The 13,839-nt window shown below is 37.1% G+C and overlaps 1 protein-coding gene across 1 annotated transcript in view; it reads right to left on the reverse strand.

Annotated features, from left to right (window-relative positions):
• Positions 1 to 2,756: 2,756 nt before the first annotated feature.
• PDK3 (pyruvate dehydrogenase kinase 3) overlaps positions 2,757 to 13,839 on the reverse strand; it is a 56,457-nt gene continuing 45,374 nt past the window's right edge. Inside the window, exons 6-11 of the mRNA XM_080587567.1 lie at positions 12,827 to 12,904; positions 11,262 to 11,338; positions 9,996 to 10,097; positions 9,674 to 9,784; positions 4,989 to 5,102; positions 2,757 to 3,904 (exon numbers count right to left, since the gene is read on the reverse strand). Coding sequence (XP_080443693.1) covers positions 3,761 to 3,904; positions 4,989 to 5,102; positions 9,674 to 9,784; positions 9,996 to 10,097; positions 11,262 to 11,338; positions 12,827 to 12,904 — 626 coding nt within the window. The 3' untranslated portion in view covers positions 2,757 to 3,760. The remainder of the gene's footprint in view (positions 3,905 to 4,988; positions 5,103 to 9,673; positions 9,785 to 9,995; positions 10,098 to 11,261; positions 11,339 to 12,826; positions 12,905 to 13,839) is intronic.

The following is a 13,839-nucleotide window of genomic DNA, read 5'->3' on the forward strand; positions in this document are numbered from 1 at the left end:
GGTGAAGAGGAGATTGCACTACAGTGAAAAATAGTCACTCCATTTACTTTTTGGACAAAGTGAACGGCTGTTTAAGCAAAGCAAACAAATTCTACATGCCACCGAGGAGAAAGAAAATTACATTATCCAGTTGGAGCAACAAGTGTAGTTTACACAGCCAAAAAGTAGCTTGAGTTGTCCAAGAACATCAGAATTAACATCCATATTATTTGTGCATGTCTCGAGGGACCTGTTCTGAACGTGCCCAAGAGGTGGCACAAACTGCAGCAGGACAAAGGCTCCTGCAGTACGACTCCAGACCATCACAGTGAGTTCGGAGACAAAGACTGTGCACCTGTGACCATTTCACCATCTTTCTCATCAAGTGCTGACACCTCAAAACAAAGCCTAGAAAAGCAGGGAGCAGAGATGTGTATATTGTTTGGAGAGGCTTCCCGCCTATTAACATTAAACTAGACAGGGCGTTATTATATTACATTCACAACAGATACACCAGAAAAATAAGCACTGGAAAAAAAGCTAAGCTATTCTGTTAGACTGCAACATACAGAAGTTGTTTGTAAATTTGTTTCTGTTGATCACTAAACACAAAAGATACACAGCATTTTCACTGAAAACATCTTTTTTTCCTCCCTATTTACTGTGCCCTGTAATCCAAGACAAGCAGGTTGCAACAACATCAGCAGGCCACGCATCTGAAATCCACAAAAAAACAACTTTTATAACATCAGAAAATTAAGTCTGGAATTAACTGCCCCCAAATATTAAAGCAAATAGTTATAACTGATGCTAATCAAAAAGTAGCAGTAAGTGGAAAAAGAACAGGATCAGCAGGCAAACTAGCCATATTAAAAACCTATCCACCCTCATTTTTCAGGAATACCCATTGTAAAACTCTTGAAGGTCTGCTGCTTTTGCTTCCAAAGACAATTTTTAGACATACGCCTATGTAGAGATGTGGCAGGAGGACAAGTAAGTAATTTATTGCATACCAAAGACCTCGATTAAAGTACAGGCCGCCTGGTGAAGGTTGGAGAGGAGCAATGCTGCTTCTCACTCATTCAGCATAATGCCCAAGGACAAGCTTTGGAAAAAGGAAAAAAAATGCATTCCTTCTGCTCTGCTTTCCTGCTCTGAACAGTTTATACCTTAGTTCTTGGAAATAGTTGCCATTTCAGGGGACTTCAGTTCCCAAGTACTACAACGCTTTAGTCCTGAAAGCCAACCAACTGGTTTTGAGAAGAAAGTGAAATGACTAACAACATAAGATCCTCCACAGACCTTCACCTTCTGTTTGCTGGCTTCTTCCATTGTTTACAGTCGCTTCATGAAAAAAAGTCAATACGTTTGCATCCTCTTTTTATCTGTTCCCTCTCCTCTTCATTCATAAGGAGGGTGCCAAAAAGAAGCACCAGGTCAGGACTTGCTACTACAAAATATGATTTCTAACAAAAGCTGAACTTCAGCTTCTTACACAAACTGTCTTATTCCTTGGAATGTTTTAGGTAATTTTTAGGTAATGTTCCAGGAAAAAAATACCACATGCAACTGGGAAAGTATTAGTTTCATCACAAATTTCTATTTTTAGTAGAGAAAACACAACTTGAAATGGATTCAAGAAACAGTAAGAAGTTAGGGGTGAAGGCAGAAGTTAACTGACTAGATTTTAGTAGAACTGGAACGTCAGCTGGAAGTCACATCAACTTGCACCGATTCCGCCACGGCAGCAAAGCCGCACCTCTTGAACATCCATCTGCCTCCCCTGCCGCCGTGCCTACAGCCGTAGGAAATTATTGCTCTGGAGGTCACACACACACTTACGCCCTCACTGCGCCCTGTGAAGACTTCCCAGGGAGCATTCAGCACGTCAGGCTGGGGACAGGGCAGCCCCCAGCACGCCCCCTCTTCCCACCCGCCGGGCTCCGAAGGGCAGCGCTCAGCAGCCCTCTTGCCTCCCGACGGTGTCAGTGTCGCAGCACTCTGCGGAGACACGCACGAGAGAGACCGTGCTAAAGGCAGCTGCCGCTCCAGCGTGACTTCAGCTCACAGTGGAGAGAAGCCTACAGGGACTCGAGCCCTGCAAACTCAAGAACTACGTGCATACACATTCCTGAACGGACTGGGACGGCTGAGAGCACGGGTTTGGGAGATCAGGAGTCTGAGTTTTCAGAAAGAAGTGGGTCCACATGTAATTTATTGCTTATAATCCTTTGATGAAATGTGCTATGCAAGTGCAAAGTACTATCATGATGTTAAACTAAGGTTTTTTTTGTTTTTTAAAATCTAGCAACTACTCTGCATTTCCCTGTTTAACTAACAGACTGGTTCTTTACAAAAGTAAATATTGAGAGGAAAAAAAGACAGCTCCCCCACAATTTCAGTAAATGTTTCATCTTCCATGCTAAAATCTGCAATGTCTTTCAAAAAAATATCAAAACATCTAGGAGAAAGCGAAGGTGCAAAGTTGTTTCCATCTCATCTCCTTTACTCCCATGGCTATGTCATCACCAGAACCTCAAAACCTCACAAATTCTTCTGAAAGGCCACAGTAGCAGAAACAGTATTTGGCAGAGACTTGGTGAAGAACAGATTCCTAATACTTAGTAGTAACCTTTACAACAAAGTTAAGGAGATAACAGTTTTGTCCTCTTTAATTTTCTTTTTCTTTCAAATCCGGTACCAACTATATTTTGTCCTTCCCATTTCTATGATACTTCCAGTTTCGTTTATTTAGACCAATGACACTTTCCAAAAGCTGGTGTACAACATCTTTATATACACTACAAATTCAGATTACCAGACTGTTGTCAGACATTGAATATATAAATAACTTTGCAAACTATTTACAGGTTTTAAACTAATCAGGTTCCAAGCAACCAACACTCTTAAGGCAAATATGACTGGCTGGCTTTAAGATTTCTCTCCCTTCAGCCCTCCCCACCCCCCAAGATGACAGGCAGTAAACACGAAATTTAATTACCTCCTGCCCCCACACATTGACAGGAATTTTTGTATGGAGAGATGATCTAACTACTTATGATTTTTCCTTAAAACAAGGAAAAATGTTTAAAAATATATTTGTGTTTCTGTGTCAAGAGAATCATTAAGGTGCATACCAAAACATGGAAGTCCCAATGTCTTACAACAACATAATTCTTGTATGCACTTGACAAAAGGTTTTGGGAATTTGGGGTAAGCATCAGTTTAAAGCTGTACAACCCTTTTTAGAACTATGCATTTATAAGCTCATTAGATGTAAGATCTAGAGAGCTCAAAGGGGTTTTCTGTAACAGGTGACACTGAGCAGAATAAAACACAGCAAAGAGTGGATTTTCAAAGCATATGTTTAACTATACTAAAATTTCTCTCTTACACCATATTGCTGTCCAAGATACTGTTCACCAGGAAAAGCGATTCTGCACAATCTGCCAATCCTTACTGGAATAAAAATTGGCACTTAAAATAGTATCTGTTGTTACAACTTTATGTACTTAGGTGCAATCACAGTGCAATCCCTTTTGTCAATGCATGACTGAAGCAACCAAGCGTATTCTGTGAAGTAGGTAGAGTTCACATACCAAACGTGCTTAGTGCCTTCCTGTAAGTCCCAATAATCACTTTGTTCTTACTATTTTTCAATGCCCTGATTAGGTCTTTGTTTGGAAGTAATTAGCTATTGTGGTTTGAAGGATTTTGGAACAAAGCAGAGACTTTATACTGAATGCAGAGGTCATCTCCAGCAGAGACAAAAGGTAGCAAATTATCGATTAGCTTTGTATTTAGAAGCATCCCTTGGTTCGCTGCTAGGATTGCTCCAGTCATCTGCTTCAGGTGTGGTCTTGTAGTGTCGCCACGCTGACTTATTAAAAACAGGAAGTCTTTCAAATGATTCACTTGAAAGGGCCTACGGAAAAACAAAAGCAACAGTAAGATATCACTTAGAGACACAAAGAGCAAGATGATACTCCGGGGAGTCGTTCCAATATGGAAGCAGCAACTATAGAAGTGTCTTAATCATCCAAGTGTTACATGTCACAACACTATCTTGAGAATACTTCGGCTGTGACCATTTGTTCCTGAAGTACTATGTCACAGTAAAGGTTAAAATAAAGTAATAGAACTTGAAAACTTTTTTTTTTCATGGAGTAGTGTCTACGCAGCAAGAGGAAAAAGTTTTGGTCAGGAGCATTTCAGAGAGATTTGTCGTTAATACTTTAAATATTCAAACTTCCCAATAAATTCAGGTTCAGTCAGCACACAAATCTGGAAATAATAGCTCAGTCCATTAGCATGCCTTTTTTTTCTTCTGAGAAACACCATGCCTTTTTCCCCCACGCATACACACAGAAGATTAAATCCATCAGAAACCAAAGTTAGTGCAGGATTCCACAGCTTGTTCACTACACGCAGCAAGGCACAGAGGTAACACTGAGTCAATGACCAGTGCACAAGCTACACATTACAATATATTCTTTCACACTGCCTGATGAAATTCAAGCAGTTAGTTTTAGCTTAGAGCCCCTGACTCCTGGAAAAGGACAACAGGTTCAAAACAATCTATTGCACAGTGGTCAAGGACTGCATAGAAAAAAAGTGTACCAGTCAGGAATTAATCAAAATTCTTGTTTCAGTTTTACTGCAGTCAAAACTCATAGAATCAAAAAGTATTATCCAAAAATTCTCTCTTATCACACAGTTGTTTGAAAATTCAGCACTTATGATGGGTTAACAAAATGCAAAGATCTAACACAGGACTGAAAAAAAAAATCTAAAGCAAGCCAATTAGTATTAGTGTCAATGTTAACATTTATAAAGTTCTGTTTTTACAATTCTGTGTAATTAATTTGGATAAAATGTAAAGAAAATTGTGATTAAGAATTTGAAAACAAAGAGTGAAAAGAAAGTTCAGTTATTAAGCAGAACATCTGCCTGCTATAAGCGATCAAGTTGCACTGCCTTGCTAGCTTATAAGAGGGTGAAATTCATACCTTCAAATAAATTACAGCATCTGAACCAACACCTTCCATCGAGTAGAGTTTAAGGTCACCTTGGAAGTACCTAGCATACAGACGAGAAATTGGCAAGCCATAGCCAAACCCAGCCTAGAAAAACAAGAAAATGAATAGAAAAAACATGAGGAAAGGTTAAAAAAGTGCTACAGATCACTGCTGTTGTTTATAAAAGATACCTAAATACCAGATTTGCCTCAAATTACTCTTCAAGTTTTCCTTTAATTCTTTGGCCTGCACTATAAGTTGGGATTCACTGCTTTGAGCAATCTTTTTTCCTAGACAGTTTTTTTTTTTTTAAGCTTAAGTACAGAAAAAGGGAAAATAAACATAGACCCGACGAAGGTTTCTTTCTCTATCTTGTCTATTTTTTATTTTCTCAGAGAGGCAGAATATGCTGCCTCCAATCATCAAAGCTGCCAATTGCCTATGACTTCCTCGCTATGATTACCACTGATGTAATACTCCATTCTTTCTTTGGTAATACCAAATTTTTGACAGATGCCACAGATGCAGTGGAGGTCCAAAGACTACCTCAGAGTAAGTTAACTTCATTAACAACATACAAAGCAATACAAGACAAGTAATCCTTGGTATTGTTTACCCTTTCAGCAAAGGGTGTGCACACCTCTTCCAACCCACTCTTGCCAGAAGATGTTATAATAAAAATAAACAAGACTCTCGCTGCAGCCAAGGAATAAGATTTCAGTCTGCAGACCATCTCTTTCAGATGACTGGGTACATGCTGACAATCACTGTTTGATTATTCACCTGAATCCCCCTGAATTCTTCAGGGCTATCCAAAGCAACAACAGAAGGATTCCAGATATACAAGCATTTGAAAGTAAGGATATACGAGGCAATAGAATAACAGAGCATTTCCAAAAAGGTGGGTTACAAGAAGAATTCCACACCTGACGTTTCAGAAAACTGACGAACTCATTCCACTATGCTATTTCTACAAAGGCAACCTGAAAGAACCTGGGAAGAGCGTGGATTCACAGAGAGAGTAAAAGATTTTAGTTGACTGATGTAATACTAGACTTATTGATGATAAGGGGAAAATAAGTGAAAGCAATAAGTGAAAATCATTCCCTGAATCTTAAAAACAAAGCCCCAAAATAAGACAAAGAAAGAAGGCTAAGAAGCAGAACTTCTGAGCAGTGTAATACAGCCACTATGTGGTGTCACTCTGTAAGAAATTCTTTGGGGAAGGAGGGTGAATATTAAAGAGCTTTGTATTACAGTATCCATCACAAATTCTCCTGAGGTCAGCTACCATTTCTACAGTAACTTTTGTCCTCTTTGCCTTTTTACAAAGTCTAAGTGCCGTGACCTTTAACTGGTTACAGAGTTGCTCACACTGAATGAAAACTTTAACAGTTCAGATGAGCAAATGGAGAAACAGAAACAGCAGAGAAAGACATCTTTTCCTACTGACACTTAAAATAAAAAAGGATCCAAAAGCTTACTTGTATCTTTTCTGGAGACAGGACAATAAATGTTACCAAAACTAAAAAGCAAACTAACCAAAAGGCAAATTGTAGATGGTACATACTGCCCTACTCAGGTAAAGGGCAGTACCAAGCAATCCTGGAAAATTATTATTATACTTCCCCCTCTGGAGAATTACACCTCCTTAAAATCCATGTCCAACTTCTGGTTTGTCTCCTGTGCCTTCCAGGAAAATGTTTTTACACTGTGTCCTGGTCCACATAGCTATTTCAACTCTCAAAAAAAAACAACCTGTTTTTTTCCCCCCTTTGCTGTCTTCAGGTTATTTTCCAAAGCAGGTAATTTATAAGAAACATGAAGACAAAAGATGCCAAATGAGTAACTGGTTAAGGCAAGCCTTGATGTATTTTGCAAAAGAGACTGTCATCAAGAATCGATTACTACATAGATCTGTGCTCAACCTAGAGGGCAGAATATAGTCAATAATGACACACCTACCTTGAGAAGAGAAAGCTTTTTAGGGTCAATTTTTCACTAAATATCATAGCATGTACTATACAAATGAGAAATTGATAGTGTCACTAGTGTCAGCAGGTTTAATTGAACCTGATTTAAGCCACACTTCTCCCACCATAAACAAATGCTGCCAAAGGGAGAATCATTAAATTCTGTAAGAAAATCTACTTATTAAACATTACCATGTGTTCCTAACGTTTCCACTGCGCATATAACAGCACAGATGAGCACAAGACCTGCTAGAAGCAGAATGCTGCCATGGTAACAAGGTTTCGCAGCAGATTAAGAAAACATTTTCAATAACACCGAGAAAGAACTTCCACCAATCAACAAAACAAGCCCTCTCTTCCACTCCAAGTCCATAAACATTTCATAAACAAGATGGGGGAATCATACAACAAGAGGAGGGATAGTTAGAGCAGAAAAATACATCTATTTACACTGCACTGCAATTTAGTTTATGAGTATTACCTAAGTCAAGAATGACATGTGAACACAGATCTACCTTCTAGAGCATGGTAATTCTTAAGTGGTTTGGTCTTTGGCACTAAGCAGTAAAGAAGCCTTCCTTCTGCATAGACTTTGAAGATGACTCATTCATGTGAAACCTTTCTGCTCAAACATTATTTTTAGACTGATATACAAAGTACGGAATAATTGTTTTTATAACTGGATCTGAACCATAATACATGTCAAGCCTTACTGTGAAAGCCCTTTTTTTTTTTTCCTCTTAGTGGAAAGGTATGCCACAGACTCGTAGTTCTTTATTTTTATTTATTTATTTTTCCTATGTGAACCCCACACATAAAAGCTCAACAATTCACAATGTTCAGTCATGCAGGTATTGGTCAGATTCACAGGGCAAAAGCTGCCAGGCTCACAAGAGAGGACACTTTGCAGGTCTGACTACAGTGACATACAGACTGAAAAGAAAAAAAAAGCCTGAGGATGGGGCAGAGCAGAAGAAAACTAAGCATAAATGCCATCGAATCAAAGTAAGCTGTCTGGAAGATTAGGAAATAAATACAGGAATGTATTGCTAAAGATGAAGAGAAAAAAATGAATACAGCGTAAATCTTAATCTGAACATTTTACAATCAGAGTCACAAAGGCAGAGACATTTTAATAGTGAATACAACTGGCAATCAAGGTGCAAGTTTATAGTAAGGACAAGTTTCAAGAAATCTTTGTAGGCTCCTACAGTAAATTGCTGATCAAAACTGAGACAGAACAAAGGCAGATTATCAATCAAGAAAGATTCCACCATTCTTGATTTTAAGGAAGAAGTTCATATTTGAATTAAAAGGCCTGTTCCTTATCACTTCACTTATCAGGCAGATTTTTTTTTTTAATTATTTTATGAAAGGCATAGTACCGTTTGAAGCTTTTTACCGAGATGTGTTGTAGAATGAGGAACCTTGAAGCACTAATGTCAAGTCAATGTAGATACAAAACTGGGCTTCATACCTACCACGGTGACACCAAGCACTGGTGAAAACAATGCAATACACTTACATACCACGATGCTATAATCTGTGGTCTAAGACAGTACCACAAAGATTCTGCTTATAGTCTAAAAAGAATTTTGTTGCCTCTGAACCACTCTGATTTGGTTTCAACCTTCGATTCACTGTTAATTGTCTTATATCAGAATAATGCATAGCCATACACCCTCTGGCACCACTTTATGTTAGCTGCCTGAAGGCACTTCAACCACAGAAGTACCAAAAAAAAATCAACACTCAAGAACATGCTAGATGAGAAATAGGAAAAGGAAACTTCCCAGATATTTTTTTCTTGACATGCTTGAAGATAAAGGACTGCATGAAAAGCAAAACCAACCAAAGACATTAGAAACAATACAGGACAAAAATAAGAACAGATAAAAACACAATATCAGTATTAACCTACTTGTTGAAAGACAAAGGTAACAGAGGGAACAGCAGCCGTACAATTTTTTATCAGAATGACCCAATGTGCAATTTAAATGATTAGTAAACTGTTTTGTTAATTTTTTACTAATAATTTAAAGAATCATGCCTACTAAAAGAATAGACACATTCAGCACTGAAATAATTCTCTATTTAGAAGCTATGTTTTTTTTTTTTGTTTGTTTGAAATCTGATCTCAGTTGAGAGTAGCACATGAGATCTCCAACTGAACAGGAATATACCAAATGTGATGATATCACATGCACATCAGAGATTTTTTTTAAATGCATTTTCACAGTCCATAACTTACACCAGAATCATTTTCAAAGTTCCATATATTGTGCATTACCAGGAGGGGTTTCTCAAGGGCTGTTGCTCAGAGCATGGCTCAACTCTTCAATACATTTCCTACAATAAACTCAGATTAACAGTAATTTATGCATCAAGGAGGAGCTCTTTAGGTTATCCACCTTCATGGTAATACAGCACTAAAAATCCTGTCCATTAACCTGTGAAAATATTGTGCTTATGCACACATGCTTGTTTCCAAGAATATAATGTCAAGACAAAGAAAAACAATTTTCTGTTCCAAGGACTAAGTGGTGATAACAAGCCTCGTTTTCTCCTGATGTGTTTTACCTGCATAGAATTGCTAACAATAAACTATTAGTTCAATGGAAAATCCGATCCAGTAAATTGCACTGAAAGGAAATTGACAGAGTAGCGCTCAGGGACATTTAATTATGTATTACAATTGCTTACCAAAGGCACAGCTCTCGTGGGCTCCAAACTAGGTCTGGGTGCTGTTGAGTACATGTAATTAAACAATCTGTCTATTTTCCTTAAAGGTACACCTCCACCTTGATCACTTATCTAAGGAATAAAAAGTTAGTTTTAAACATTATGTTCTGAAAAAAACTGCAAAACACATTAAAATTACCTAAATGACTTTAGAAATATTAATGAATATGAAACAAGTATCAGAAGTCATACAGTACTTAATTTGACTTTTCAAATTACAAGTCATATTATTTAAACCTAACAGTTACTAAGCTGCACACAAACTTAATCTTTAGGTACTTACCTTAATAGATAGATCTTCTTTCCCCAAAGTGACTAAGGTTTTGATCGATGGATAGCCTTCTCTCTTACCTTCATGCAACTCTACAGTAGCTCTCATTGAATTCTGAAGTTAAAAGAAAAAAAGCGTCTTCAATTCTAACTTTACCATATATGCTTTTTGTTACAATCTAGAACTTGCATGTATTTTGTTGAATCTAGATACCTTGTCCTGCACTTGTACGCACGACAGGAAAGGGCATATTTAAAAGAAATTCAAGGAGTGCTTTCAAGACAACCAGTTGTCCAATTAGTTTTGTTTACACCAGAACTATCATACATCCTTTTATATATGACAAACTCAAGAGAACCTAAAGCAAGGGAAAAAAAATCTGTGCAAAATCAGGTAAGGGACAACAGCATCCTTCACCTCCACCTTGCAGAACACCACTACTGATGTGCACTACAGAGAAAAAGCTCTCAACTACATGACCCAGGACAAGAAAATGTTACGTTACAGTCTGACTATCACTCTGACTTTGTCATATTTATTAAAAGAGTTTCCACTGGCAGTCCATCACACATTAACATTACTTATTGCTAGAATTTACTGATTTCACACTGTTTCATGACTTGTGCCAAAGCATAAACAAGCAGTATACTAATTCTCATCTGTTCTGCTCTAGAAGTAGTGATACAAATGGCAAAAGAGGAAGATCTAAATGAACGTGCTTGACCAGTGCCAGCAATCAAAACCAAAATACCATTATTTATGAAAAAATTCTGACCAAATGTAATTTTTTTCTTGAATTCTATTCAATTGCACCACCTAGAGACCACCTGTCTTATTCCAAAGATACAGTAGCCCTCATGTTCTATGTTCACTGTTGTTCCAGTGATTCACAAAACACAAAAACAAGACAAAGCATGCCATTTACGTTATTCAGATATATGCACTGCTCTTAAACAGAAGGCACATGCAATAATGAAGCAAGCTTGTAGAAATTGTAAGATAATACATCATCATTGCAAAGACTATTATGAGTTAGTTTAAATTAATCAGCTTCAAAAGGCCAAAAGGAGAAGAGGGAAAACTCATTTTTTTTAAATTATACAAGGGCATAAGAGAGTTGTGAACTTGATATTCATCAAAACTTCAGACTCTTCACTGGGATAAAAATAAGAAAGGAAAACTGAAATAACACTTCAGAACTGTCACTGAAAAGAATCTCAATTTCAACAGGAATGCAAGTTCACTAACCCTTTCCAAATATTAACAAGCGCAACCTACCTTGAATAATTCAAATAACATATGAAACAAATGAGACGGTACGTAGACTACTTGAATAGGTTTGTTTGGAGCTTTAGCTGGAAAAAAAAAGATTTTTTTCAAACGGTATCTTGAAGCATTTTTACTTACAGGATTAACATGAAGCTATAGGCAAAGAGAAGTACGCATGAATGTTTTTGTTTTCTGAGTGCAAAATATGATCCATAAAAAAAATCAGTTACTGCTATCACCTTAAATGACACATTCCAAAATGTTTTTAAAAGACAATGTCAGCAAACTTTTAGATATAAAACTAGACTAAGCAGTGGTTATTTAGTACTAAACATGGTATTCACGACAGCTTTCCCCACTTGTGTGGGATTTTTTTTCTTTTTCTTAACACGTTATATTTAAACATTTGCTGGACAAGAAGTCCTAGAACTAAAAAAAAAATCACTGTTTAAATATTCTAAAAAATAAACATTTTCCTTTAATTAAAGCATTGAAAATACATTCTGAAAGTCTGAGTACCATACATTTTAAGTTATCACAATTTTCTTGTTCCAAAACGTAACTTAATTGTTTTGTCTACTGTTGTCCTTGTTGCTAGTGCTTCAGCAGAGGTGTGTGGCATGGCACAGCTCTGGACATTAGAGTGCTAGCTGACTGGCAGGAATTAATATAGCTGCATTTAATACATTCCAGGACAGTTTTCATGCTCAAGATGCAGTCATCCCTGAACATTCAATTATCTACTGACTTTAAATTATACAGTCACAGCCTGTCAGGCTCAGCAGCAGTTCACATTGAAGAGAAGGCTCTAAAGCCATGCTTCTTAAGTTGCAGGTGGATATCAACATGAATGCACAGAGTCAAGTTCATCCTTTTTTGGCACTGAAGGCTGATGATAATACCAAATACTACTTTGACAGATAGGAGGGTATGCAAAGTCTTCTGATTTCCAAAAGCTCGGGTGAAAACCCAAATAATATTCTGCTTAATTAGTTGTAAGGCAACTTGCTGGTTTACTAATGTAAATTTTGTCTGAGTCCATACTCCTATGCCTCACCAAATTCAAGATTTTATTTTTTTCAAATTCAAAATTTTATTTTGAGTGTTTTCTGTTTCTGAGACTTTTACAAATCCTTGCCTTCTGATGAAGTTTGGAAACATCTTCTGCTTGGACTGCTGTCCAAACTTTGTGAGAGGATTACTCAAGACTTTTTTTTGACAGTAAAAAAAGGGACTGACAGTAGAATTTTTGAGGGTATTTTAAAATGAAATCAGTTTCAGCTCCATTAAAACATGAGGAGGCAGGCCTGTTTCTTTCCCAGCCACAAGGATTCTCACACACCTTTTGTTTTTCTTAAAGTAATAGTGAATTTAGCAGATAACATTCTGTATAAACCTCATTGTGATGAACTGAAATCCAGGTGTCCATAGGGACACATTAGGACAAGAAAAGTAGCTGCATATAGGATTGCAGAGTTCAAATTATAGCCTACAATTAATTAGATAAACTGGAAACCACAGATATCATACATGTTTTTTCTTAACTACATCACTTAAATGAGTTTCACAATTACCATTGAATTCTTCAACTTCCAGATCAGGTGCCACCATATAGTATTGCTCACACAACATCTTAGCCGTTTCATAAGCATCTACAAAATGAGAGAACAGAACACCAACTTATGAAAAACCAGCTAAAGATGACTAGCAAAGTTTATCCCATATCTGAAAGACTACAAGCAGAACACTAATTTTAGCCTGTTTACAAGCATGAAACTGGTATCCATTCTAATCCCTTTTTATCTATAGATTCATTGCCAGTTTGTCAAGAAAGAGCAAATTCTATTTAAAGGTCTGGAAAAAAAACAAAACAGGAAATTACTAGAGACAAGCTATTTTTCCATCTCTGCTCAGGGCTTAAAAAAAAAAAAGGAAGGATCTAAACCTAGGCAGACCATAATAACTACTTATTTATCATGTCCTATTCACAACTTAATACTTGTTCTCTCCAAATCAAAGAAAAGATGACATTGCAACCACAATTTAATTTTTTCAACCACGATACAGTTTACAACACTTAACTTTTCAATGTCATCTTGGGGAGAATCTGAAGTCTTTAAGATTACTCATTCTCTCCTACTGAACCAAAACAAGGAGCTTGCCCATAGTCCATATCAACCTTTACGTACTGACAAAATACAGCAAGAAAGTTGAAGTTATCTTTTGTTTGAAAAAATTGCAGTTGTTCTAAATATTCACTGGTACCTCCTTTGCAAAAACACCTCAGAAACAAGCAACAAATGTTAGCCTAAAGAGAAACTACAAACTCAACTATGTGCAACTACACTGCTTAAGTTACCTTAATGAAAATGGTTTAATGATTTTTTTCCCCTCATAATTAGGGTTGGCTAGGAACAAGCGCATGAACAGATGGTGCAGTTCTATAGACAATGAGAAATTTGCTAAGATACTGTAGCAGTTGCATTTGATCCAGCCCTAGAAATTACCTTCTTCCTCCTGCCCGAAGTGATGCTACAAAACAAAGTCACTGCCAAGACTTACAGCAACGCAACAAGCACAATGAAAG

Source organism: Anser brachyrhynchus (genome assembly GCF_964034855.1).
Source record: "Anser brachyrhynchus genome assembly, chromosome: 1".
In the NCBI taxonomy this organism is placed as follows: Eukaryota; Metazoa; Chordata; class Aves; order Anseriformes; family Anatidae; genus Anser; species Anser brachyrhynchus.